This window comes from Aspergillus uvarum (genome assembly GCF_003184745.1).
Source record: "Aspergillus uvarum CBS 121591 unplaced genomic scaffold BO82scaffold_37, whole genome shotgun sequence".
Taxonomy (NCBI): Eukaryota; Fungi; Ascomycota; class Eurotiomycetes; order Eurotiales; family Aspergillaceae; genus Aspergillus; species Aspergillus uvarum.
In genome coordinates, this window is record NW_020291334.1 from 27,388 (window position 1) to 52,514 (window position 25,127).

At 52.0% G+C, this 25,127-nt stretch overlaps 9 protein-coding genes across 9 annotated transcripts; 4 read left to right on the forward strand and 5 right to left on the reverse strand.

Annotated features, from left to right (window-relative positions):
* On the reverse strand, positions 1-1,558 carry BO82DRAFT_108867 (putative RAS small monomeric GTPase (Rsr1)). The gene is made up of 8 exons (XM_025629793.1): positions 1,271-1,558; positions 1,158-1,189; positions 1,057-1,083; positions 919-998; positions 844-866; positions 723-751; positions 662-671; positions 1-549 (listed from the first exon to the last, which is right to left on the reverse strand). The coding sequence occupies exons 1-8, from the start codon at positions 1,279-1,281 to the stop codon at positions 135-137; spliced, it is 627 nt and encodes a 208-aa protein (XP_025490547.1). The 5' UTR covers positions 1,282-1,558; the 3' UTR covers positions 1-134.
* A 2,770-nt stretch (positions 1,559-4,328) lies between these two features.
* BO82DRAFT_355514 (sterol esterase) lies at positions 4,329-6,329 on the reverse strand. Its single transcript, XM_025635474.1, has 2 exons — positions 6,048-6,329; positions 4,329-5,990 (listed from the first exon to the last, which is right to left on the reverse strand). Exons 1-2 carry the CDS (start codon positions 6,160-6,162, stop codon positions 4,702-4,704), a joined length of 1,404 nt encoding a protein of 467 aa, XP_025490548.1. The 5' UTR covers positions 6,163-6,329; the 3' UTR covers positions 4,329-4,701.
* Positions 6,330-6,470: 141 nt separating this feature from the next.
* BO82DRAFT_355515 (PET191 family protein) lies at positions 6,471-7,567 on the forward strand. The gene is made up of 3 exons (XM_025635475.1): positions 6,471-6,569; positions 6,757-6,898; positions 6,997-7,567. The coding sequence occupies exons 1-3, from the start codon at positions 6,545-6,547 to the stop codon at positions 7,181-7,183; spliced, it is 354 nt and encodes a 117-aa protein (XP_025490549.1). The 5' UTR covers positions 6,471-6,544; the 3' UTR covers positions 7,184-7,567.
* On the reverse strand, positions 7,568-9,330 carry BO82DRAFT_393101 (dolichyl-diphosphooligosaccharide-protein glycotransferase). The gene is made up of 4 exons (XM_025638653.1): positions 9,030-9,330; positions 8,860-8,970; positions 8,087-8,790; positions 7,568-8,034 (listed from the first exon to the last, which is right to left on the reverse strand). Exons 1-4 carry the CDS (start codon positions 9,169-9,171, stop codon positions 7,615-7,617), a joined length of 1,377 nt encoding a protein of 458 aa, XP_025490550.1. The 5' UTR covers positions 9,172-9,330; the 3' UTR covers positions 7,568-7,614.
* A 373-nt stretch (positions 9,331-9,703) lies between these two features.
* BO82DRAFT_286597 (NADH:ubiquinone oxidoreductase subunit NDUFA3) lies at positions 9,704-10,028 on the forward strand (the record flags this gene model as incomplete). Its single annotated transcript, XM_025631554.1, has 2 exons — positions 9,704-9,887; positions 9,982-10,028. The coding sequence occupies 2 exons, from the start codon at positions 9,704-9,706 to the stop codon at positions 10,026-10,028; spliced, it is 231 nt and encodes a 76-aa protein (XP_025490551.1).
* Positions 10,029-10,867: 839 nt separating this feature from the next.
* Positions 10,868-12,433, reverse strand: BO82DRAFT_108981 (uncharacterized protein). The gene is made up of 2 exons (XM_025629795.1): positions 12,044-12,433; positions 10,868-11,983 (listed from the first exon to the last, which is right to left on the reverse strand). The coding sequence occupies exons 1-2, from the start codon at positions 12,269-12,271 to the stop codon at positions 11,084-11,086; spliced, it is 1,128 nt and encodes a 375-aa protein (XP_025490552.1). The 5' UTR covers positions 12,272-12,433; the 3' UTR covers positions 10,868-11,083.
* Positions 12,434-13,645: 1,212 nt separating this feature from the next.
* BO82DRAFT_286588 (putative transcription factor RfeG) lies at positions 13,646-14,658 on the reverse strand (the record flags this gene model as incomplete). Its single annotated transcript, XM_025631553.1, has 3 exons — positions 13,646-14,299; positions 14,371-14,415; positions 14,533-14,658. The coding sequence occupies 3 exons, from the start codon at positions 14,656-14,658 to the stop codon at positions 13,646-13,648; spliced, it is 825 nt and encodes a 274-aa protein (XP_025490553.1).
* Positions 14,659-19,298: 4,640 nt separating this feature from the next.
* BO82DRAFT_286722 (DNA-directed DNA polymerase eta) lies at positions 19,299-21,281 on the forward strand (the record flags this gene model as incomplete). Its single annotated transcript, XM_025631559.1, has 1 exon — positions 19,299-21,281. One exon carries the CDS (start codon positions 19,299-19,301, stop codon positions 21,279-21,281), a length of 1,983 nt encoding a protein of 660 aa, XP_025490554.1.
* Positions 21,282-22,564: 1,283 nt separating this feature from the next.
* BO82DRAFT_109118 (uncharacterized protein) lies at positions 22,565-25,081 on the forward strand. Its single transcript, XM_025629796.1, has 4 exons — positions 22,565-23,634; positions 23,687-23,756; positions 23,823-24,402; positions 24,465-25,081. The coding sequence occupies exons 1-4, from the start codon at positions 22,659-22,661 to the stop codon at positions 24,744-24,746; spliced, it is 1,908 nt and encodes a 635-aa protein (XP_025490555.1). The 5' UTR covers positions 22,565-22,658; the 3' UTR covers positions 24,747-25,081.
* Positions 25,082-25,127: the final 46 nt, after the last annotated feature.

Sequence of the window (25,127 nt, forward strand, 5' to 3'; positions counted from 1 at the left end):
AAAAAAAAAAAAAAAAAAAAAAAAAAAAAGAGAGAGAAAGCCAAGAAATGAAAAATAAATCATGCGGACAAGCAGTCGGGTGCTCGTTTGCATGCGTACCGTTGGTTGCTTCACTTCGTCTCAATATAAATCGATTATAAGATCACGCAAGGGCCCTTCCGCCGCTTCTTATCCTTCTTCTTCTCACCCCGATTGGGGTTCTCCCGTTTGCGGGAGGAGTCGTCGCTCTTCGAGTTGCCTTGCAGGTCCTTTCGGATGATCTGTCGGCAGAGGTCAATGAAGACCTCGTTGACGTTGGCTCGTCGACGAGCCGAGGTTTCGTAGTAGGGGGCGTTGCCCCAGCTCTGGGAGAGAGCAAATGCGCGGGCGCGTGGCACGGCGCGGTCTTCCTCAAGGTCGGATTTGTTGCCCACAATGACAATAGGCACCTTCTCATCCTCCTTGATGCGGATGATCTGTTCTCGTAACTCGGATAGTTCGTTCAGGGACGACATGCTCGTGATGGAAAATACGAGCAGAAACCCCTGTCCTTGCTTCATATATAGCTCTCTGCAGAGTGCGCTGTCAGTTGCGAGATCGGATGAAAGGGTATGCTGGTGATCATCTTGCGATTGCGTGATCGTAGAGACTTATAATGCTGGAGGGTGGGCGCAATGTTTACCTCATGGCCGCTGTAGACTAGTTAGAGGAGAGGAAGCACCATCGACAGACCGTTAACTCACTGAACTGTTCTGTTCCTGCAGTGTCCAATCTGCACATGTCACTCAAGTCAGATACTTTGATCCATCATGGATTGTCCCAGCATCTAGGATCCCAAATTCCAGGTTGCGAAAGGAAACATACATTTCCAGAATACATTGTCGGCCCTGCTGCAGGTAAGTGACTGCACATGTCTCGAGGGAAAGTGGTGGCACTTACGTCTACCTCGATCTGTTTTCGGTAGGAGTCCTCGATTGTCGGGTCGTAGCTCTCAATCCACACATTTTGCACGAATTGAGCTGTCTGGCGTCAGCACGAATGCAAGTCAGACGGGGTAGTGCCCTCATCCAGACATACCAGTAAGACAGCTCTTGCCCACACCTCCTATTGCGCCGACGAGAATCGCCCGTCGTCAGTGATGAACGCTGCCCGATCCCAGGAGGAGAGTATGTGCCTACCAGCGCCTAGAACGACGATATGATACTCCCGTCTGTAGTCGGAACGCGAGCGATCAGCATCCTCCGCCGAGTAAATGTGTCCGATAGCATGATGCGCAAGTCGGGGGACTTACTGTGGCCGCATTGAGACGATTGGCTATAGCTTCGCGATTACAATGATGTCTGAGGCTGGGTATGGAGGTGTGAAAGGCGAGTCGAACTCCGACAAAAATATCGATGTCAATTGTGTTGTCTGACCTGGGAGGGGGCCCGAATCTGCGGTCGAGACGGGAACGCGGCCGAATGCGACAATTGAGAAAAGGTTGGCCGAGAGAGGGAGTAGGAGGAGGGGGGGGGAGGCAAAGCAGGCTTTGTCGATGTTTGTCTGTATCGATCCGCACCAATCAATCAAAGGATGGATGGGAAGGGGAAGGGAATGATCGGAGGTGAAGAATGAATTGATTCCCTTTCGGAGGGTTGGAGGCGGGGAAGTCGGGAGGAGTGCTGGGAGAGCAAGGGCAACAACCACACGCGATCCGTTACATCGGTCTTAATGCCAATCGATTCCCAACCAATTCCGCGGGAGTTGGCAGGCGGAAAGCGTCGGACAAGCTGGGCACAAGAGAGGTCTGAAGTAAGGTGTGAGAAGGAGGGGAGTTGAGGTGAGTGGTGAGAGGAGGTTCGGAATAAAGGAGAACGATGGTGGTTCGAGATGTCGAGGCGGCGAGTTTTTGGAAGTGGGTGGGAAGGTGTGGGTTGGGTTGTTGGAAGGAGGAGAATGAAGAAGACCAGAAAGAGAGGGAGGGGAACTTCGTGTTTCTGACCACCACCACCACCACCACCACCACCACCACCACTGGTGCCGGAGACTAACTAGAAAATAACTAAAACCCAACAACAAGCGTTCAAGACGTGAGCGAGAGCCAGACAGAGGCAGAAACCGAAGCAGAAAGACCGGCCAGCCAGCCAAGCCTAGTCCACCGACAAAGTGGGTTGGATTGTGGTTCGGCTTTCTGTGGGGAGGAGGAGAAGAGGAAGAGGAAGAAGAAGAAACAGCATGGGATTGCGATAACAAGCCGATCAATCAATGATCAATGTCGGAGCCTACATGCGCACATACACGCACTGATTGCACACACCTTTCTGTGGTTCGATCTTTCCCTGACCCTCTCCTATATTATCTTGTTGTATCTTCTCTTTGCTGGGCGCACCGGCTGTGGAAGGTCGTTCGTTCGGCGGCGGTGAGGATAGCAAGCGATGTTGTTGTGGTCGAGGAAAAACCTTAAACCATCAATGATTAGACTAGCATTGCTTGAAGCTTCTCTCCATCCCGTCCGGAATGCATTCCCCCAAACTCAATCCGGCATAACAAGGAGCAAGAGGGTGTGGGAGAGGGTGTGGGAGTGTAGGAGAGTCTGAGGTCAGATCGTCTCTTGTGTAATTCCGACGTTGGTGGAGTGTACGGTATGTATATCGAGTACGGAGTACTGCAGTTGCCATCCTCTTCCTCCGAGAAAGGGGGCACCAACATATTGACCAGGGAATAATTGGATCAGCTGTCCGGTTCTGCCCCTATGCTTTCATCCGACTGCTGGAAAATCATTCTTTGGACTCAAAGGATGTCTGCATTGTTGGAGGGGAGACTGGAGATGAGGGAGGAAAGACAGGGTATCGATTGAAGAGGATGAATACCAACAAGCAATCAAGCTTTAAACAATCACAATCACAATCACTCACCTGAGCCTTCGCCTGAGCCAGAGTCACTGTATCCCGATCGTGCTATACTCACTGTAATCGCTAACTTTTGAAGATATTGGTAATTCAAGTGAAGACAATCAAGGGGGAGATCGTTGAACAATATAATCCTCAAGATGCCAAGGTACCGTACCACAATACACTCAATAGATAAGTACAAGTGCTGATGTACAAAAGTCCCCCAAACCACCACCCTCAAGATCAATCAATCATCAACATTCATCCATCATCCATTTGCCTCTTTCCCGATACGGCCCATCAATCCTAACCCCTCGTTTCAACGTCATCATCACCAAACAACATCCATCCCTATGTATCAGATCTAACCTACACATCCCTTCCCTCTATTGCCTCCATTCACCCTTCCCTTAATCCACCAATACCTCCATCCCCTTCAACCCACACCCAGATGACCAAAAGACAGACCCGATGTCCAGTTCAGTCCAGTCCAGTCCACAAAAGAACCAGCTGGATCCCCACCATAGACAGCAGTGAATCTCGCGCCAAACCATCGAGCGGCTAGCAATTCCTGAAGTACTATACTCGTCGCTGTGGCCCATTTACCACACGAGTAGGGAGGCAAGAGAGCCAGCGAAGTACCTGCCGTAGCTGTCAGGGACGGATCAAATCCGATTCAATTTTGTCGTTCCCCTTCTTCCTGCAGGGTACTTTCACCTCACTGGTTCGATGCTCTGCATGTTCCCCCTAAGGAAAAAAAGTCAAGCCGCATTTACAGTAAGCGCAGAAATGCTCCATAGTACGCCGTACTAAGTAAGAAACACTACGGAGTCCAGCTCAGCAGGTACCGAGCTGTAGGTACGGTACTTTTCTCCCTTCGCGGCGTGGCTTAAGTACCGGACAGTACCAATGTCCCTGCCCGACCTGCAGCGCGGAAAAGCAAAAGAAAGAGGAAAGCGACATGCCATTCGAAGTACTGGGGGTATGTGGAGGGTAGGGAGGGAGGGGGGGAAGGGGATGTATCAAAGTCCAGATTCGATGTATCACACCGCCGAGTTACTTGTATCCGGTGTATGAATGAGGTAGTCTAGGATTGATTTAACATGTATGCTATGCTAGGTAATGTTCAACTATGACTTGTACAGTTCAATGGAGCGCCGCCGATGAGTAACGGCCTCGTCATCGGAATCTTGAATATTCCAATGCGTCTCTGCTTTCAGTTTCTTTCTCAAAGACGAGAGGTGACGTAAGATGCATTCTTGCATTGCATCGCATCGCATCGGCCAAATGTTGAGGAGGTGACGTGGGCACTCATAGTGTCAGTAGAAGTCTACTTCGGCAGTTGTATGTATGTGTACACTCGCCAAGGCTGGGCTGGGCTGCCAAATGTGAAATGCATCGGATGCACTGGGTATATTGCCGCAAACAATCTCCGTCCACACACCGAAGAGAAAGCGTCGGCCGAATAACTACACTCGGAGCGAAACAACTGGATTAGGCTACATGCACGAACACGCCATCCACGCCCTAGCAGAAACAACAGCCCGTCAAACCGAATTAGCGAAAGTACTACGCATCTATACTGTGTACATGTAGGTATCTTCAATGCCCTGCATCGACAGCCAATTGGATGCAAGCCGCTGCAACGGGCTTATGTACTAGCCTTTTCAGGGGTCCCGGCTTCTGATGGAGACGTCCTCGTTTATAGTGTATTCTAAGCCGGGAAGCAAATCCCATCGAGCTGTCAAGCCTGTACCCTAGGTTATATGTACATACATGCGCGCCCCTCCCTCTAAATGTGACCCTGCTGGGTCGAGTCAGAGCTGCACTGGAATAGGCATATCACAAAACCTTAGTAGTCGGATCCTGCCACCTCCTTGACACCATTGACCTGATCCTTCCCCTTGCGGCTGTACTTGTCCAGCGCGTCAAACACATGACTGAAGACTCGCCGGTTCACATCATGGGCCCACAGGAAGTCCAGATGCTCGTACTCCGGGATCTCCTTGGCCATGGTCCCACTGGGTAGTTCGGATAGCATGACGTTGATGTCGACCAGGCTGTCACTTCCGCCGTACAGCAGGACGATAGGGGTTTTGATGTTCTTGGTCGGGTACTTGACCGGCTTGTAGAAGCGCTCGCTCGCCACAATGCTCAGCGGAGCGTGGATCTCGTCATCGTAGAACTGGAAGTTCCGGTGTCGGATGATTTGGAACCAGTGCACGACCGACTTGGTGCTTGTAAAAGAAAACAAGTGCAGGTACCCCGCGAGCTTTTGCCAGCGACTAATATTCTTGCATCTCCAGTTGAAGAGGCCGCGAAGTGACGTGTCAATGATCCAAACAAAAATTGGGGGGTAAAGAATGGTCTGCCACATAGTGGTGGAGCTGAGGATGCTGCGTCTGCCAAACAGCAGGAACAGGAAGTTGGGCGAGGCCTTCATCAACGAGTCTACTACGTGGTTCGGCAGGCCCGTTGGGGCCATCGCGGGTGCGAGAGCCACGAAGACATCAATCTTCTGATTCAGGAGCGGGTGGATGGAGAGAGTCGCAAAAGCCTGCGCTGTGCCTTGAGAGAAGCCAACATATGATAAGGACGGTTGCTCTGTCACGTCGAGAATGTATCGAATGCTATCGGGGATATCATGAAAGGAGAATTGGTCGATGGAGAAATCCCAGAACTCGTTCGTCAACGGAGAGTGCTTGACAGACTTCTTGGAGTACTTGTTGCCGCGATTATTCCCAAGCCACACATCGTAGCCGCGCTCTACCAGTTGAAAGGGCAGGCATCGCTGTTCCTCCGACAAGCAGACCCAAACCTCACTGCACATCATCAACCCATGGTGAAGGTAGACAATCTTCTTCTTGATGCTCCCTTCGCCCTGGTTGATCCGTTTCCCTTCCTCGCCCTTGCGAGAGGAGAGACGGTGGAGGCCGAGCAAGTAGCCGTCTCCAGTCTGAACGATGTGCTCCTCCGCCTGGTATCCAAACAGAGCGCAAATGTCTGTAAAATCGGACGCCTGCGCCACGGCCGCAGCGACCTTCTCCTCATTCTCACGTTTGTCAAGGTCCTCCCCGGGAGGGATCAGGAGGTTGAAGATTGTCTTTGACCGATCGTAGCAGAACCGAATGACAGGTTCAGCTGTATCCAGTCAGTGCCCGACCCCCAGCAAATCAACATCAACCCAGATTCACTTACGCAGACAGAAAGTGATGATATGTATCACCCATTCCAACAACACCAGGATCAGCGACCCAAAAAGCGCCAGATACTCAAACCAAAACAGCCTCCCAATAACCGGTACGCGCGCCATGATCGCAGCCAAGTTTCACCGCACTGTAGGGAGAATGAACAGAAGATAGAAAGAGAGACTCAATGTGTATGCGGGTTATCGTAGCTCATAGCGCGTCGAGTCAAGAGTCTCATCATTGAGTGAAGGCAGCAAGGATACAACCCGCCTCCTAGAAAGGGGAGTTCAATCACAGGGGTCCGTTCCTCGTCCCAGACGTCATGCTGGAGGGGGTGGCAGGCGGGCGGCCGCTTCTTCATGTGATGCTTACCTAATCCGGGGGAGAGACGAGGGCACTCCGAGCGTCGAGTTTGCCGGCCGCAGATGATCATCAGATTGCCCGTTCTTTCGCTGCAGTGCGGTTGGAGACCTTCTTGTTCGAGCAGTCAGGCCAACTCAATTCACAATGCCGGCTTCCTGTCAGGATATCAGTGAGTCACGCTCTCCTCAACTTTTCCCCCAATGCCTCTCGCGGCGGGAGTTGTACCGGCTTGCGCGCGCACCCGCGATCCAGCATTCGTGGTCGGAGATAGAGGACAACTTCGAAATAGCCCTCATAGCATTACACTCACACCATTGTCGCCCTCTGTTCTAACAGACCTTCTCCTGCTGAAATAGGGAACGCACTGGCGCAATGCCTCCAAGAATCCGACTGCATCATGGTCCAACGACACACCCCGCGGGAGTGTCTCAGTGACCCTCACGTCGACCAGCTCCCGATGCGATGCCAGCAGCTGCGGAAGGGCTTTAGCGAGTGCAAGTGAGTGATCCCAACCACCAAGAATCGACTCTATCCATCTTCCTGGACTTTGTCATTTCACAGGCTAACCCACAACCTTTTTCCGCAACGCCAAACAGACGCGGCTTGATCGACATGCGCAAGCGATTCCGCGGGAACCAGCCCATCTCGGTATCGACCGAACTCGAGGGGGGAAGCTCCAACAAGTCCCAGCAGTTGTATGCTGGCAAGCCGGCGTTCGAGTCGGTCAAGGAGATCAGCGGAGATGAGGTGAAGATGGATCCCGAGAAGACGCGAGGTCTGTGACGAGGGAAAAGAAATGATAGGTGTCACCTGTGGACGCGGGCAAGTTGTCATCAAGAACAACAATCCCCCGGCTCCATCTTGGCATTCGTAACGTTTGTTTTGCGTTATACCACTTTCTCTCCTCGGAGCTTGACTGCTTCGCTCTATTCATTTTACTCTTTGTTGCTGTTCATCTGCACTGGCATGGTTTTGGAGTTGATTGGAAGAATATATGGGATTGTGCTTTCCCTCCTCTCATGTGATTACTCCAGGACTACGTTCTGGACTATTGTACTGTACATACTTTGAAAGAAGCTCTTGCGAGCATTCTCTACAACCCTACTTGTAGGCTTGGGGGACGTACGGCGGACACGTTGTGGGGCGAAAGGAAATATTGTGACAGATATAATGTACGAAAACTGTCATTGACTGGACATCTAGATAAATTACAATCACTGGTTCTTCTTGACCTGAGCCGAGGCCGGCTCCGAGTAGAGCCACACAGCCACGAAAGCCATGAAGCCCCCGATGACAGACCACAGTCCAGCGATCCAAACCCACCCGCCGCTGATCTCCCAGCTGCGCGGGAACTCGTTGTGGGCGAAGTGGCGCACCGTCACCTCGTGCTTCTCCTCGATGGTGGTGAGGAACGGACGCTTGTAGTTCACGCGGAACGAGAAGATACCGTGCTGATCGGGGACAGTGAACTGAGTGCGGAAGACGGTGCTGTTCTCGGTGCGGTAGGCAGGCTCCAGCTTCAGGCGGTGGAAGGGGGAGAGCATGGTGAACTCGAGCTGGAGGGCATCTTCGGCGGGCAGTTCGAAGGGCACGAACTTGTCGTAGCTGTACTCGGAGATTTCAATGCTGAAGACCTGTTGATATGTTAGTATAGAATCTTGTCTGCCCGGGGTTAACAGAACCTACAGTCTCGTTCTTGACCCGGTAGATGGTGGGGTTCAAGTCCTCGGCAGTGAGATCATCCTGAGCGAGATGGTGCTCGATCTTTCCAACCTTGAGCACTCCAGTCTCCTTGAAGGTCCAGGCAGTCAACTGCTTGGCGAAATCCTGGTTGACCGTCTTGGTCTCCTCGCCGCTGCCGGGTGCCTGGACGGTGGCGGTGAACCACTTGTCCTGGAGACTCTCCGCGGAGCCCAGCAGGGTGAAGCGAGAGGAGCTGCGGGTCTGCAGGGTCGAGATGAGAGAGAGCTGGGAACCGGTGGCCCAGATGTCCTCAACAGCAGCGGCTTCCTCCTTGGGGTTGTAGCTGTAGGCGGTGACGGGGGCACGCAGAATAGGCGCAGCAAGGATATTGTCGCCGAGAGTGTGAGGAGCAGCTCTGGGGAGTGCCAAGACGCCTTCACCATCGAAGTAAGACTTGGTGTCGGGTCTCAACTGGCCGGGGCGCTGCAGGAGCAGAACGTCGTGCTTCTCAGCGGCGGAGAGGGTATCATAGTTGAAGTGGTCGACGACAATCGAGGAGCGGTCCGTCGACAGATGGAGGTCGAGCTCCAAAAGAAGCGAGCTGATGGCGCTAGGAGTGGTGGATTTGCCAGAGAGAGCGAGGAGGACGTTGCCGTCCTTGTTCAGGAAGTCGACGATGTTCTTGGGGCTAAGAGAAGGTCCGAATCCTAGAGCAGCAGGTCAATCGGATGCTCAATTGCAACTGTTGTAGTAAACAGTAAAAACCAATGTCTAACCTTTGGACTTGGGAGGAAGAAGGAGGAGGTGGTCGTAAGCTCTCTCGCCGAGCTCGAACAGCGAGAGCTGGTCACTCTTGGGAGATTCGAAGGCGATGTCATATCCACGAGCTTGAATTCAGCATTATCAGTATCAATTGCTTCATACACACTTAATAAGAGACACATACCCTTCAGATCACTCCAGAGTGTGGAATAGAGACCCTTCTCGGAGGCATCCTCCAAGACAACCAAGAGACGGTTGCCGGAACTACTGAGCGCATTCACCACGGCCAGGAAGCCGAAGAGGAAGAAGGAAAGACACCACCGCATTATGCAATGGATCCGCACAGCGGCGCGGACGAACAAACGACAGGTGAGTTACGGGGGAGAGGGGGGAGGAAAGAAGAGCCAGCTCCTGGCGCAAAAGAAAGAAGTGGGGAAGATGTCAAGGAGAAAAAGTCCAATGCAGTGTCAACCCATCAAATATCGTGATAGCAAGTAGTAGTACGTACGCCGGCGTAGACGAACGGGCGACGTGTTTGGACCGAGTGCCAAGACTCACTCTTCTCCATTGGAACCGCCGCATCCACTTTCGGCTTGTCGTCACTTTCGACCTCTCCTCATCGTTCCCGTCGCTCCCCTCTCCCAGTCGCATTTGCCCGATTACCACCTCTCCGCTAGAGTCTGGAAGATCTCGCCGTCGGTCTTTCTACGATCTCCCATATCAATTGACCTATTCAAGAACGCCGGTCAATTTCTCCGAACCCTTCCACCTGCCACCCACGCCCGTCGGCTTCCAAGCACCGACCAGGAAAAAAACCCTTTCTCCGATCCCACACCGAGCTATCCATCCATCGCAATCATGTCTGCTCCTCAGTTCTGGTCGACTCCTTTCCGCTACATGCGCTGGGCCGCCCACGAGAAGCCCGCCATCTTCTACTCCCTCGTCATCGGCTCCATGGGTCCGGTCGCATTGGTGACCATTCCCCCGATCAGACGCTACTTCGGCTCCTACGACCCCGAGCCTGTCCCCTTGACATATCCCAGTAAGGACGATCCCTCAGCCATTGGGAGCAGATTCTGTGCATTCCAGAATTTGAAGCTTATGGTTTCCCTTGCTCACTAACGTCTTCCTCAAAGTCCCCGCCGGTCCCCGGGTCATCCCGCAGGGTTACGATGACGAGTAAATTTCCCATATAACACACAAGATACAACAGCAATGCAATACCGTTTCCGTTTTCTTCTTCCAATTTCCGAGGTTTTGAGTCCGGGGTCTGTCATCATTAGCTAGGTTTTAGGTCTCAAGCAAGCGATTCGAGAGGGGGAGTGAGAATGCCATCGCGGCCAAGGAGATGTCAGCAACGTGAACGCGCCATGTGAGGCTCAGTTGGACAGTCTAGGCAAGCTTGTCGAGGGGCATAACACGGGATCTCTGGTCTGGCGATGACGGAGCTTCCTCAACCCGATGTCAGCATCCATTCCCGCCTCGTTTATTGGTTGGGTGCCCCCCATGGCTTGCTAGACATAGTGGGTGTGAGCGTTACAATGTACTGTACATGAGAAGATGCCCTACTGAGCAGGGAGATTGAGGGTTGTCTTGTTCAAGCAAAGCTTTTTTTTATTGTACAAGATGTTATTATTCGCCAACTCACGGCCGAACATTCAAAGATAAGCACCAACTTGGACTCCCGGCCACAGAGTGTGTCATTAGGACTCTCCAAGCATGTCTCTTCTCAAGTTCTGGTCCTGAAAAAGAAAGACCTGATCCTGGTGTAGTGACTGGCTTAGAATTCCAGATACCACTGCTCATTATGTCAGATGTCAAGAAGGTGATATGTACGATGCCAAAGAAAAAGGTAGTAACACACCGTAGGGGGAAACTGATATCAGGGTCAACCTTTGTAGAAGAACAAGCAAGACCAATATCGAGTTTGTTTCAACACGGTGCCTGAACCAAATCCCATGTCGGTAGAAATAAAGGAAATGCCAAGGGAGAGACGCAATGAAGGATTGGCAGGTACTCGGGTCACTGATCTCCAAGTTGACAAGCATTGTAGTGGTGAAAGGAAAGCAAGAAAAAAACAACGCCGGAGAGACGTTGAACATTAAACATTGATAAATTAACTGATAGGCGGTGGCGATGGCGGGGTATCGAGATGAAGTGCGAGCCAAGCTGTCCATGTTGGTGTAGAAGACGCTTGAGAGAATGAAAGCTAATAGCACAAATGCCGGATGGCAATGCTCATTCATCATCATCCCAGGGAATGTCCTCATCCTTGATCTCGGTGCAAGTCAAGTATCGGCCAGTCGAGTGGCTAACATTGGACTCCAAGAGCGGCTCCACCTCCTCCTCACAGAATTCCCTGAGCCTGTGCAAATATCCATGAATCTCGTCGACATCCTCCTGGGGGCAGTCGTCTTCCATAAGATAGGGGACCCAATCTTCATCGTACTCGTCGTCCTCGTTATACATGTAGCGATAGAAATTGAAGCCTCCATCTTCGCCACGGAAGCCGTTTGCCAAGCTGATATTGACATACACCCATTCTCGGAACCGAGTGAGTGCCACCCACATATGCGGGCTCAAGCCCAGCAGGTCAGATGAGCCCGGATTCTCCAGGGGCTCAAACTCGACGGTCATGAAGAAATCCTCGACAGCTTTACAGCGTTGGACGAGCTCGTCACTGTAGCTCTGGCAGACGCGGCGGGCGGCCTCGGGGATAGACATCTTCACCTCCGGTTCCAGATTGTGCCATTTGCCGACCACATGGCAGGCTGCGTCCTTGAAGATCCAAGATTCCCGAAGAGTCATGGAGATGCACAGCCACTGGATCGGGTCCTCGGCCACCGCTTCCCCAAGATCGTGACCAAGGTCCACAAAAGCGTCTTCCAGAGCTGAGAACACAGTCTGGGTGGCTTCGAGCTCCTCGGCCAGGGTAATGAGGGCCTTGGAATTGTGGAGTATATCGTCAGGCTCCTCATCCGGATCTGGGCGAATTGCCAATCCTGGCAAGTCGGGGTTGTGAGGCTTCAAGAAAGGCGTCTGACCACTCAGGCTCTTGATCAGATTGCCCCAGATCTTGCGGAGCTTTGGAGAAAGAAGGTCGGCAGGCTGTGCGCGCTGCGGTACTCCGGCGACGGCCTGGGAACCTGTCAGTCAGCATGAACTACATCATGATATACCAAATCTGTAAAAAGTTACCTCGATTTCCAGCCGGCCATACCTGCGGTCAGCTGCAGGAACCACGACGAGGTCCATCTCAATGAGAACCGGGTCAGTGCACGGATGAGCATTTTCTCGTGCGTGCTCTATTGCCCGATTGAGTGTACCGGAGCGCCTAGCAACCACATGAGAGTGAAGTCTGTACACTTCAGGCGGTACAGATATTTTGATGTCTCCGTCAAAAGGTAGAAACTCCGACGCACACATGTTGCAACAACGCTTGCGGAATAGGTACTGTTTCCGTAAAGCAACGCACAACCCGGATCTGTTTCAGATGAGAGGACGTGAGGCTATGAAAAAACACCGAGCTGGGATTTCAACATGGAGGTGAAAACAGGATAACAATTGACGAACGACATCATCAGTCTTTTGCCTGGTCGGCAACATTAAGAACTGCAGTGAATGCGCCTTTGAAACTCCTGGGTTCCTGATAGCACGACATCATCAGTCTTTCGCTTAGTCGGCGAACTGTTTAGCTTAGTCGGAGATATCAAGAACCGCGGTTAGGTGTCAAGAACTGCGGTAAATAGCGTCAGTGAAGTTCTGATAGCAGGGCTAACAAGTCTTTGTTCCTCTGAAAGGATGTGTGGGTATTTATGAGACCCAGTCTTAGAGAAGGCTTGCAGACGTCACTCCAAGGGATTGGGACAATCACTGATGGTCCGCACACCGAATTTCTAGGGCAGATGCACACAACAACAAAATAGCCGCGCTGGTTGGGCAGGCTGCGGGATAGGGGACAGGAGAGACAGATTTGAGAATGATATAATTTCACAGAGTTCAGTAGAATATAGATCAATTATCAAACAAAACTGGAACCATCACTGTCGGACCCAGGGAACAACCATTGAGAAACCAGAGATTAACGCCGTGTATGCTCATATCTACATATAGCTCGTGGACAGCATCACCGTATATCATCGAAGATCCTAGCCGATGCCGTGGAAAATCAGTCGGTGCTCTTCGCCGAACTCAAGACATCGTAAAAACTAATCCCTGCAGTCCTTGAAAACAGGAAGGACGAAAGCAACAGAAATCAAGGGGCCACAGCCTATTCACCAGAAAAAACAACCACACGACGCAAAAGAAGAACAACCCAGCACAGAAAGGAGATTCAAGACAGCCAGCGCCGGCATTGCAGAGAAAGATAAGCCATAAAGCCTCCTCATAACCGAACACGATGAAATTCGGGCCAATCTTCAGATTCCAATTACCAAGCGTCCCAGCTTGTCATTGAAAGCAGGTTAGCTGCAACACGAGCCAACGTGAGCGATGATGTTGAGCACGCTTCAAAAGTCGATAAAATAAATATATGAGTGGTATCCAGGTCGAACAGTATCCAGTACTCCAAATGTCTGGCTCCGCAATTCGGATTCCCAAAGTCATGCACGCTTTTTTTTTCCTGGTCTGATGTTCCAGTAAGGCTATGAAATGTAAGAGGATTGTTCCTCAGACTGCTCTACTATCGGAGCGTAAATCTGGAAATGCCTGCAGTTTCCAGGGTGATGAGGCCGTCATTATAACACAATGAGAATTGTGGTCCTCGCCTAAGCTCACTAGCATGGAATGGAGTTTATGCCGTCACCGGGTTCGGCGAGGAGCTTGGCTTTCTCTTGTCGGCTGGGGCCTATTGCGGTCTGGATACGTCGACTCAGGAGTGTATCTGGGATCCATTCCAATCCTCGGGTCCGCGGCTGTAGTGGGAGGGTATGCTATTCCGGAAGTTACCGGGGAGTAGTCCTGTTCGGCCTCATACGTTGCCGGCCCAGGGTAGCGTGGAGCATTGTTCCTCCCATTTTCATATCCATACCCTGTGCCGTATGTGTATGAAGGATGTATGTCGGCAGAAACCGCAGGTTGACTAGGAGCAGAGTATGGGATTTGCGCAGGAGGGTAGGGGGCCTGGCCAGTTGCAAAGGGTGAATGGTTTGCAGGGTAGGATGATGGAGTAGGGTACGGAGGACTCTGAGTCGCCGCGTACGGGGGTTGAACATATGGGTCCACAAACTGTTGGGGTGCCGGAGGGGGTGCTGTGTAGGCTGGTGGGGGTGAGGGGCCTCCTTGTTGACGTCCTTCATGGATGGTCGTGGCTGGATAGGTTGCGGGAGAGATGTTAGGCGCCTGGGAATAACTGTAGTCGTGTGCGTAGCTACCTCTGGGATTGCCTTGGTCCATTCGGCGTGAAACGTCTGCCTCCCACCGAGCAGAGTCGGCTTTGAGATCAGCAATCATTTCCTGCATGAATAGTCAGTTGAATTGTACATGGTGGATGGTGACCGCTGCGACACGCTTGTGCGAGAACATACAGAGGTGAGATTGCGGTAGGCTCGAATGAAGTAGCCTTGGCGACCCTGCTCATTTGTGTCAGTCTTATGTTTTCAGAGATAGCTTCTGCCATCAGTCGTGTCATGACATGGTGCAAAGTACAAGAACATTGGGGAACAAACATTGTGGTTTCCAGGTCTTACGAGAGCATCATTCCCGAGATAACGGCAAATATCTGCTTGGATGACTTCCCGACTGATACCATCACCGGGAATGAAATATTCGTTCTGACGCTCCGGGCGTCCTTCAAATCCATGACGGCCAGTCATCTTGTCCAGGGATAAACGGTTTCCAGTTATTAAATTATAGTCAACGGGTCCAAGTGGCCAAAGGAGATCCAGGAGAGTAAGGAATAGCCGACGGGTCCAGAGGAAGATGACGGTTGGTAGGTAGTCTCTTGGGTTGCTTGGAAACAAGAAACCGAACGAAGTATGTTCTAAAAGGCTGTGTCCAGGGAATCCAAGGCTGAGAAATGAAGGCTAATCCGATTCTTGGTTGACACGGGCACAAATGCAGAACACGAGACGAGACGAAGTTGAGTTCCCACAGTGGTATATCTGGCTTTATTTCCGGCGTGAAGAAAAGAAACAAATCCGGAATGGGCGCTTGATGTGTGTATCCAGGGCAGTTGTGAAGAATGATTTGACACGCTTCAGGTCACTTTGTGCATTAAAAGTGAACCAGAAATGGGAAGAGACAGTCAAGTTATAGGCAAAGGTCCAAACGAGGCAGCTGTGTGGATCGGAGCGAGGTCGTTGATTGATCACGGTCCGAGGTTGTGAGGTCACTGGCAGCAGGATGAAAAAAAGGTTGCAAATGATCTTGCTCTTTTCAAATTCCTGCGGGAAGAAGTGGCTGTCTTCTTCTTCTTATTTCTCTTGATGTCTTTCAAGACACACCCTTACACAAACTCGTAAACCCTTTACACTGACGGAGTAATGTCAGGAAACAAAGGTGAGAGGATGGTGGTGGTGGAGGGGGAGGGGGTAAGGAGGTTGGGGGATGGGAAGATGGGAGAGGGAAGAGAGAAGAAAGAGAAGAAGAGCTAAAGGGGAGGAGAGGGAAGGGAAAAGTAAGACAGACGGGGGGGGAGAAGATAAGAGAGAAGAAACCTTTTCCAGTTGAGAGGCGAAAAAAGAAAAGGGAAAAGGGAAAAGGGAGAGGAGAAAATGAGAAAGCGTAAAGAGAAAGAGAAAGAGGAGGGAGGGGAGGAGCTTTACAGACTAGGCTAGGCTAGAGAGAGAAAGAGGGAGGAGGGACGGGAGGGGGCGCAGACACACACACACACACACACACACGCAAGATTAGAGAGAGAGAAAGAGTGAGGGGAGCAAGCAACTGGAATAGACAGGCAGGTGGAAAGGGAACTTCGTGACTGAGAAGAGGGCGCCTGTGAGTGGATTGGATTGGGTTGTTGGGCCGGCTTTTGGGCTGCCTGGCCATTGTCTGGTGCCACGACTGACTCCACCAACTAGACCCTCCGACTCTCTTCCACCTTTAACTTCTTTCTTCTTTTTTGCCTTTTCGCACCCCTCCCTCCCCAGTACGGAGTAGAAGAGGAAAGGTAATAGTACTCCGTAGTTTTTCTTCCTTTCACATTAACATTATCAACCCATGATGAGCAAGAGATGACTCTGCTTTCCCACCCCGACCCCCCCCTAGAAACTTGCATTGACTCTTAGGGCGTCAACGCCTCTCATCCTGAGGCAGTGGTTGGATATTGGGTGCAGACGATTTTCCTGCCCCTACCCGTGCGGCTTGCTGTTGAATGATTATAATTCGCTGGCTATGACGATCCTCATCCGAACTGGAACCCTCTTGGGAGGGCCAACTGACCAAATGCCGTGACTATGATCTCTTCTGATTTCTTCTTTGCTGCTGCCTCGACTCATTACTTGCTTTCACGATCAATTAAGAGCTAGAGGGTGGTAACTTAGTCGTTGCATCTCAGCCAGTTCCGTCAACAGCATACATACATACATCCCTACATACATCCATCCTTGTACCTGATTGTCCCTGAGCAATATGTTGCTCTGAGCCATGGTTCACCCGCGGAGCTGTCCTCTCCTGGTGGACCGGGGGGAGACTCCCGATGGGGAAGATTAGATGACCCAAGAAAAAGTCCCCATTATCCATGAGTGGCGTTGTCAGACCAAGCATCAGACTGAGCATGGATTCATGGTATTGAGTACCAAAGTCATGCTGATCTGGCTGTCCACTGGATCGTCATTTTAATCCAGGTCAAAGATTGATTACAAATGACGCGAGTTGATCCGATGAGTCAGCAAGCGAAGTCCGCCGAGGTGATCAACCAACCAACCAACCAAACAAAGATAGAAGTATCGCAGAGCACACCCCTGGCACAAGATAGTCTACTCATACTTCGGGTGGCCAAAAAACCACCCAGTCAAAGCTATTTGTTGCCAGCTGCTAGTGCTTGCAAGATGAACAAGTAAAGTATGTACTGTACGTCTGCTACAATCCTCGAAACTGCGTGTTGCACAACAAAAGCTGCATCATTCATGATCGCACATTTTGCAAGAAAAGAATATGACTCTTCATTCTATAAGCCTGCCATAACTCGCACTCTTGGTGTCTAGGTACGAGCACCAGTATAGGGCAGAGCTGGCCACGGAAACACCTAACAGGGCAACAAAAGTACAGGGCCATCTGCATCTAAGCAGGGTTTTATGGATTGGCATTGATCCCCTCCAAAATCACTAGATCAATGAAGTATAGGTACTCCGGACTCTGAAATCTTCATGCTCTTAGACACTTCCTTCTTTCCAGTCGGAGACGCAATGATTCTCCAGATGAGATTGGACACAGTCACCAGCCTGTCGCTGGTCAGGGTTTGAGATATGAACACAGGTTGGGCAGGAATGCGTGTGGCGGCTTGGGCACTCACCCACTCACCCACTCACCCATCCACCCGTTATGGCCTGGGGCACTAATCCCGTCTGCGACTCTGCAGCCTATCCCGACGCCAGATTGGCCCCGGATTCCCCATTTGGCGCATTCCGTGAGCGACGGACTGGCCTCGCTAAAGTGGCTAAAGTGACTAAACCTCTGCTCGGGCCGCTAGTCGGGGCTCAATGTGCAGTACCTGTGGAACTGCGACAGTGGGTTGCACTGCAGCCCTCTTCTTAGGACGTACACAAGATTCTGAGAATCCAACAGTCAAGACAGTATGGACCTACCAAGGTCGCAAGGCGAATCACACCCAATTGACAGGCCATGAAAGTACAGACACACCCAAAGTCAAGTTAATTCCCTTTTCTAGAAAGTCTCGAATAATCCAGCACCATCGTCTCCATATTTGCAGCCCTCGTGCAGCGAACTATTTCCCAGGAACACAATCGGCAGCGCCCACACTCGGCCTGCTGCATAATCACAATCTCTATTTCACCCAACTGACTATGATGACCGACCGGGTGGTCTCGAAGCCCATTTCTGCTACAAGAGTGGCCTACCCTGTTCGTCACCCTCACAAGCTTCTTATGGGATTCTACTCTGCTTCGCGCGGCTTTCACCCTCCTTCCTCAGCCGTGGCGAACAAAGCTCAACAGCGTCTGAGTTCAAGGGTCACGATCACTATGTTGCTCATAGACTAATGTGCAAGGCCTCACATGCATCTCCCACAGAAGCTGTTCCGTCATCTGCACGGCGGTGAGATCTTCAAGTTTTGGACCCATTCATATGCTCGAATAATATCGATCCAGGTGTCTTCCCTGCCGCATGGTCTCCATAACGCCTGCATCAACCGTGTCATTTTGACCGGTGACTGACTGGTCATGATCTGATGGTCTCCTCTTGTTGGAACATGTTATGCAATAATCAACCCGAATCAGAGGCCGTCTCACTCCACCAGAGTCTACTGTGTATACTGATGCTTGCTATTAGCTCGACTCGGGAGCGTGCTGTGGTAAGATTGCATTCTTCGCCTACAACCTAGCCCGAGCAGGATTCTTGAATCAGAGCCATTGAAAGATCTTGCAGCTACAGCAGTGCATCGTCGGCCGAACGGCTGCACCTTCATGTAGGGGTAGAGTGCCCTCTGGCCTATTGCACTTTGCTGCGGTCGCAAAAACGATATTCATACAATGACAGTCGGTGAAGCCGCATATCGTCCGAGTCCTAGCCTTACATTATGAGCTCATTGAACATTGAGTACGCATATCCTCCGTGACTCGGCATGACATGATATCATGGCTATTTTCTCTGGCCTGTGGTTATGATGTACTGTACTGTACATACAGTCAACTCTATTCCGTATATCCGCTGGGCATCAGTTTACTTTAGGCATTGCAGTTGCCTCGGCTTGCATCGAAAGTTAGCGTGCCTGTTTCCTCAAGTTGGTAAAATCGGATTATACGGAGTGATATGATCACCTTTGCACGCAAAATTAATCCCAACTGGCAGCAAGTAATGGATATTGTCTCAAGCACTTACCTACCCAACGCAAGTTTGGGCTCTCACCGAACAATGTCCGCCGGTATGTGTAGACTGTGTATTGTGAAGGCAAGCCAGCGCTCAATCTATGCCTCTGGGTCACTTCGAGTCTTCTGAGCTTGACAATATGGTCAGTGTGCGTCGAGCATCTCCTGATTCCATTCTTCGTACTGCTGGCGAGGCATCCACGAATTTGAACCTTAAGACTAAGGCGACGGCTTCATGATGGCGCTAACTTCTTTGGGAAGCGAGATCTTCTGGCCCGGCCCCGAGTTCTCGACCTTCCCCTCCAACGCACTTCAATCACCAACCAGCCTGGGTATCCAGGTCCCACGACACGCGCGTGTATCTTCATGGATCATCTATAGAGCTCTGACTCGACGCAATACGTCTCATTTTCGACTTTCCGGCGTACAGCCATCGCCCCTCAGTCCGCCATGACACTGTTCTATTCGCCATGTCACGCTCTTCCCCGGAACCGACTTTTTCGTCCAGCAATTCCTTGAGGCCCGAGTCTCAGTTCACTTATCGCCAACTCCAGCTTCTTAGGCAAGGGTCGACGGCGACGCCTCTTCGCGTGATCGCGCACGTGGATCTCGATGCCTTTTACGCCCAATGCGAGATGGTGCGGCTGGGCACGCCGCGCGACGTGCCCCTCGCCGTGCAACAATGGGACTCGCTTATCGCCATCAATTATCCAGCCCGCTCCTTCGGGATTACGAGGATGATCTCCGCTGGTGAAGCCAAGAAGCTCTGTCCCGACATTGTCCTGCAGCATGTTGCAACCTTCCGAGAGGGTGAGGGTGGGAAATGGGCTTACCGCGACGACGCTTTCAAGCGGGTGGGCTCGGATAAAGTGTGCTTGGATCCATATCGGGCGGAGTCACGCAAGATCCTCAAGGTGATGAAGGAGGAACTGGCCCGCTGGCATGCGAAGATATGCAGCGAGGGCCTCGCAGGCGCGTCCGTACCGCAACCTGGTCTTGAGAAAGCCAGCGTTGACGAAGTGTTCATGGACTTGTCGCCTATTGTATATGGCATCTTGCTTAAGCGGTACCCTGAACTGCGCGCCGGGCCACATATCGATGATCGGGTTGCGCGACTGCCTACCCCGCCTACGACTGCATTGGCATGGAACGCTGAAGATTGCTTGGTCGATCTTGATGAAAATGAGACGGAAGTGGATGACCCGGACTGGGACGACATTGCCATTTTGATCGGGGCGGAGGTTGTGCGCGCGGTCCGCAAAACTGTTTGGGACAATCTTGGTTATACCTGCTCGGGGGGAATTGCAAGGAACAAGATGATGGCAAAGCTTGGAAGCGCTTGCAACAAGCCCAATAAGCAGACGATAATCCGGAATCGTGCGGTTCAGAACTTCCTGGGAGGTTTCAAGTTCACGAAAATCAGGATGCTCGGAGGCAAACTCGGGGATCAAGTCACTGCCATGTTTGGAACAGAGCAGGTGAGTGATCTGTTGAAGATCCCGTTGGAACAACTCCGAGCCAAGCTGGATGATGATACCGCCACATGGCTGTACGGTATCATTCGAGGCGACGATCGAAGTGAAGTCAACTCTCGAACGCAGATCAAGTCCATGCTCTCGGCTAAGTCGTTCCGACCGAGCATTAACAATCTCGACCAAGCGGAGAAGTGGCTGCGCATCTTCGCAGCTGATATCTATGGTCGTCTCGTTGAGGATGGCATGTTGGAACACAAGCGTCGCCCGAAAACAGTGGCTTTGCATCATAGGCAGGGCGCGCAGGTCCGGTCACGACAGATCCCAATTCCAGGGGCATCGCCAATTGATGAGGATCTGCTCTTCAGCCTTGGCTCGACGCTTTTCCGACAAGTCATTGTCGACGGGCGCGCATGGCCCTGTGCAAACCTTTCTCTGAGCGTTGGTGGGTTCGAGGACGGGGTATCCAAAAACAAGGCAATCGACTCCTTTCTCCTTCGAGGGGAGCAGGCGAAGTCTGCACAGAATACTCGGTCCTTGTCGAGCGACGATTTGATGGATGCTCAACAACCGAGCGAGAAGCGTCTGAAGACAGAACCCAACGGTATTCGACGGTTCTTCGTTAAGCCCTCGGAGATTGACGCGACTGAAACAAGCCTAGCTGACGCATTAAACAGCTCAGAGGTTGAACAAGCTGCTAGGGATACTCCGCCAGATGACGATGCACGTGATTCCGCTGCCGCTCTATCTTACTATTCCTGCAGTCGATGCGGCAAGTCATTGCCTGAGCATGAGAAAGCTGAGCATGACGACTGGCACTTCGCCAAGGACTTGGTAAACCAAGAGAACCAGGCCACTCGAAGCTCCCCGCAGACTCAAGCATCATCACCTAACCTTGGAGCATCTCACTCACGTAGCCGGGGTGGTCGTAGTGGTCGTGGTAAGCCCGAAAAGGGACAGACCCGCTTAAATTTTGGGTAGATCGCTATACATTGGCTTGGCAATGTCCTGAAAGGTTTTGAGGAGATTGAATGGCCCATGAAGCTCATTAGCTGCGACTTCATAAAGAAAGAGTGTTGAATGATACTTTGTGGCAGCATTTCTAGCCAACGCCACTTGACGGACGGCCAACGAATAGACCAGGGACAGCCCATCGCCGGCTGTTCAACCATCTTTCGAGTCACTATCCAGAGCAGTAGCAAACACGCTAGAATGGTCTTGGTAGTGACGTCGCATAACCTTCGGTCTTTTCATTGACCCCGGATTGCATTGTCAAGAGCGCCGCCATGGACATACTACAACACATGCAGCTCGTCTTTTTGGTGTTATATAGACTCGGAACAAGGAACTACGTATCATAATCCATGCCTGATCTTTTGTGATTCTGCTACCTACTGAACTAGAATTCTGTCAGCAACTTAGAGCTCCATATCTTTCGAAGCCAAGTCTTTCTACATGTTCTTTACAGCCTGTGGCAGTGTAAGTATGTAATCGAGGAGAGCGCCCGTCATTATATAAACTTCGGGTCCCAGGCGGGAGCGTCAACCATGGTCCACTGTGAGCCCACTCTATATCTTTGACTCCAACATCTACCATCCCAAATAAACACTCTTGATATCAGGAGCAGACCTACATATTTTGTACTTACACCACTACGCCACTCCAGATCACACTCGAGTCGCATGAATCTAGTCACGAGTGCGAGCGAGCCTGGGATCGACGGGGCAGCCCACTGCAGCATGACATCAGCCGATCACAGCCGCGGGGTTATTTGCGTTTTTGGCTAACAATCCAACTGATGTGATGTGATGTGTGTGTGCAACAGTACCTTTCCAGCGACAACAACACTACCTCCGAGCTCTTCACCGTCATCGTTATCAGTATCCTCATTTTGCCTTCCTAACTAACAAAATGGTCTACTCGTCATGACCCCAGCAGCAAACTCTCCATTGCTGCTGAACTCTCAAATCAATCTCAAATACGAGTTATCGCTCCCCTCCTGCACCCATACAGAAACCCCGCACAGCCCAACCCAACAAACAACCCCTCCAGCTAGAAGAGTCACAGCCACAGCCGCAGCTACTCCCTCCTTCACTTCCACCAACGTATCATCCTCACCTACCATCATCCTCACCACAATACAATCGCATCGCCTAATGAAGCCAAACATAAACCCCTGAGACCCGCCCCCAAACAGACACCCACCCACCCACCAGCTCGTTCCCGATAACTATCTCCCTGTCACACGCCGTGTAGATAGCTTCCCTCGACCTAATTGAATCAACGCTGCAATCCTAGTCAACTCTCTCATACACGAATCAAGCCCCTCCCAGTACCCAAAGAATCAAGTCTTCCACAATGCCACGAAGATTTCACGCCCACGACGCCATCGAAGAGGATATTTACGGCCGCGAGCGCGATCCGTACTCCCGTCACAACAGAGGGCGAGATCGACGCCGACACTTCAAAGAAAAAGAGGAGGAACTCCGGTACGACCGACGAGTACCGCCGCCCCCGCCTCCACCAACATCAGGACCGCCGATGCCCGTGCCGGTCGAGAAGTTCGAACGGATGCGTCTGCGGGACGAGAGAGCCCGGGGCCCGGAGATGAGGATCCCTGTGGCCCCGGCGCCGCCGGTTGCGCCGCAGCTCGTGAGGGAGAGGGAGAGGGAGGAGCTCAAGGTGGTGAAGCCTGTGCGCCGGCCGGTGCGAGAGGCTCTTGAACCGAGAGAGAGGACGCGGGGGTTCGAGAAGGAGAGGGATCGGCGGGGAAGGCCGAGGTATCGCGGGGTTGATTTGGAGAAGGAGAGGTTTGTTCTGGAGGAGGAAGAAGAGGAAGAGGAAGAGGAAGCAAGTTCCTCCTCCGAATCGGAGAGCAGTAGTCTCGAGGAGAGTGATACGGAAGAGGAGGAAGATGATATGGTCATTGTAGGAAGGCACGGGAGGCCGAAACACGGCCACTTGTCACGAAGTGCAGATCTCAAGGAGCCTCCGAGGGGGATTCTTCGCAACCCAAAATTGGAGCAGGACGAGTTGCTGCTGAAGCGGCACTACGAGCGGAATCGCAGCAGCGGACCGGTCTATGCTACTGCTACACGAACACGACACAAGCACCGCCATCACCGACACAGGGATCTCGAAGATGCGGACGGTGAGCGCGACGAGGAAGTGGACAAAGAGGAGGTCTTCCGCCGGAAGTATAGGGAGCGCAGGCGCGCCGGAGATGTGGTCGAGGAGGAAGAGGAGATCCGACGGTCTTCGTCGGAGATGGAAAGGTCTCGACTACCGTCGCCGAAGAGATATCCTATCTTCTCGGATAGGCATGTCTATGAGGGTACTATGCTCTGGCTTCCCTGACCTGGCTATTTGCGCTGACTTGGACTCAGATCACCAAAAGATTCATCGCCCTCGGCTGTCTAATTCAGATCTCGTTTACGAGTCTGAGACCCACCGTCGGTCTGTCCCCGCGTCGCTCTTCATCATTCGAGTATGCAGCTAATGTTTGGGCAGTGAGAGGTCCAGAGGACGACTGGATAGGAGTGAGATACCTATAATTCGACCCAAGAAAAGGGGCAGTCACCCTCCACCGCATCCAGACCCTTACCGACGTTCGAAAGACGGCCTTCCTCTCGTTCCCCCAGAACCGAAGTTTGCTGAGCGCGAAAAGGAAGTGCTTACTGTGGTGCGCCGCGACGGTAGCCACGATTCCTTCAAGGAAGAAGAATTCGTTGAAGATGACTGTTATATGCCTCCAGGCCATCAGCCATTACCGAGGAAAAGGTCTTTCAAGGAAAAGGAACAAATCGAGATTGTCGGGCCAATCCCCCGAGCGAAATACGACAGAGCTCCACCGGACACTGATGCGTTGCGATACCCTGATCGGGATACAAAGCGTGGCTTTGGCGAGCCCCGACAGTCCGACGAGGACTCAAGCCGTCAGTTTGGTAGGATAGGAAGACGGTTTGTCGGTGTCAAGGACCATCGCGAGCGCCTCTGGACTGAGATCACGAGGGATTTGGTCGTGAAGGAAGCCCTCGAACGGGCGGGCTATGAGTATGAGGAGACCGAAACGTCGTACTTCATCTTTACCTACCTGGAGAAGGTGCGGACGAACTCCCGCGTTGCCGCGTCACTGTGAACCCCTAGCTGACTGCTTTCGCATAGGAGCAAGTGGATGCACTGATTGAGCATTCGGAAGACATTCGCCGCGCACGCCGCCGCCGGGTCCAGGAGATCCACCGCGAGCGAACCTCGTTGCCTCCTCCCACAGCTCCTGTGCCTCACCCGCCGCCACCGCCTGCATCAGCTACGGACAAGGCCGGCCCCCTACTGCTGGACAGCCCACCTCCACGCCTTCCTCGAGAGGAACGACGACGTACGGAGCGCGAGAGGGTTGCAGAAGGAGGACGCTGGAGGCCACCACCGCCTCGGGCGGAGCGATGGTGATAAGTGTCTTGTTACAGAAGCAGCAGAAGCAGCACATGAGTGGAAAGGCTGCTGCGCATGTGTCCGTGATTGCATTGACATTTCATGTGTGATACCCCGAATGAATTTTGGTTTGCAGTTGGTGAGGATCAATGTGATCGGTTGGCCTTAAATCTCTTGGGATCAGTCCTCTATGTTTGGAGCCAAACACATATATCAAACTACGCTCCAAGACATTACTTAGACGCAGCCGAATTGGATCGGTCTACTGCGCTGTGCACTGCACCAGGTCACTTATGCTATTTCACCACTTCAACCTCGACGTCTGCTTCACAGTCTAATGACCGCTAGACCCGGCATCTGACCCCTTTTCGCAATGGTTTCTTGAGCTTAGTTACAACG

Excerpts from the sequence above, each read along its gene's own strand:
- BO82DRAFT_108981 (XM_025629795.1), bottom strand. The coding sequence starts at position 12,271 with ATGTGTGCGTCGGAGTTTCTACCTTTTGACGGAGACATCAAAATATCT. Across the intron at positions 11,984-12,043 it reads ATGGCCGGCTGGAAATCGAG|GCCGTCGCCGGAGTACCGCA; the intron begins GTAACTTTTTAC and ends ACAGGTTCCCAG.
- BO82DRAFT_355514 (XM_025635474.1), bottom strand. The coding sequence starts at position 6,162 with ATGGCGCGCGTACCGGTTATTGGGAGGCTGTTTTGGTTTGAGTATCTG. Across the intron at positions 5,991-6,047 it reads TATCATCACTTTCTGTCTGC|CTGAACCTGTCATTCGGTTC; the intron begins GTAAGTGAATCT and ends GACTGGATACAG.
- BO82DRAFT_355515 (XM_025635475.1), top strand. The coding sequence starts at position 6,545 with ATGCCGGCTTCCTGTCAGGATATCA. Across the intron at positions 6,570-6,756 it reads GGCTTCCTGTCAGGATATCA|GGAACGCACTGGCGCAATGC; the intron begins GTGAGTCACGCT and ends CTGCTGAAATAG. Across the intron at positions 6,899-6,996 it reads AAGGGCTTTAGCGAGTGCAA|ACGCGGCTTGATCGACATGC; the intron begins GTGAGTGATCCC and ends AACGCCAAACAG.
- BO82DRAFT_108867 (XM_025629793.1), bottom strand. Across the intron at positions 867-918 it reads GAAAACAGATCGAGGTAGAC|GGCCGACAATGTATTCTGGA; the intron begins GTAAGTGCCACC and ends TACCTGCAGCAG. Across the intron at positions 752-843 it reads CGACAATGTATTCTGGAAAT|ATTGGACACTGCAGGAACAG; the intron begins GTATGTTTCCTT and ends TGACATGTGCAG.
- BO82DRAFT_109118 (XM_025629796.1), top strand. The coding sequence starts at position 22,659 with ATGCCACGAAGATTTCACGCCCACGACGCCATCGAAGAGGATATTTAC. Across the intron at positions 23,757-23,822 it reads GAGTCTGAGACCCACCGTCG|AGGACGACTGGATAGGAGTG; the intron begins GTCTGTCCCCGC and ends TGAGAGGTCCAG. Across the intron at positions 24,403-24,464 it reads TCTTTACCTACCTGGAGAAG|GAGCAAGTGGATGCACTGAT; the intron begins GTGCGGACGAAC and ends GCTTTCGCATAG.
- BO82DRAFT_393101 (XM_025638653.1), bottom strand. The coding sequence starts at position 9,171 with ATGCGGTGGTGTCTTTCCTTCTTCCTCTTCGGCTTCCTGGCCGTGGTG. Across the intron at positions 8,791-8,859 it reads TCTTCCTCCCAAGTCCAAAG|GATTCGGACCTTCTCTTAGC; the intron begins GTTAGACATTGG and ends CTGCTGCTCTAG. Across the intron at positions 8,035-8,086 it reads ACCGGGTCAAGAACGAGACT|GTCTTCAGCATTGAAATCTC; the intron begins GTAGGTTCTGTT and ends ACATATCAACAG.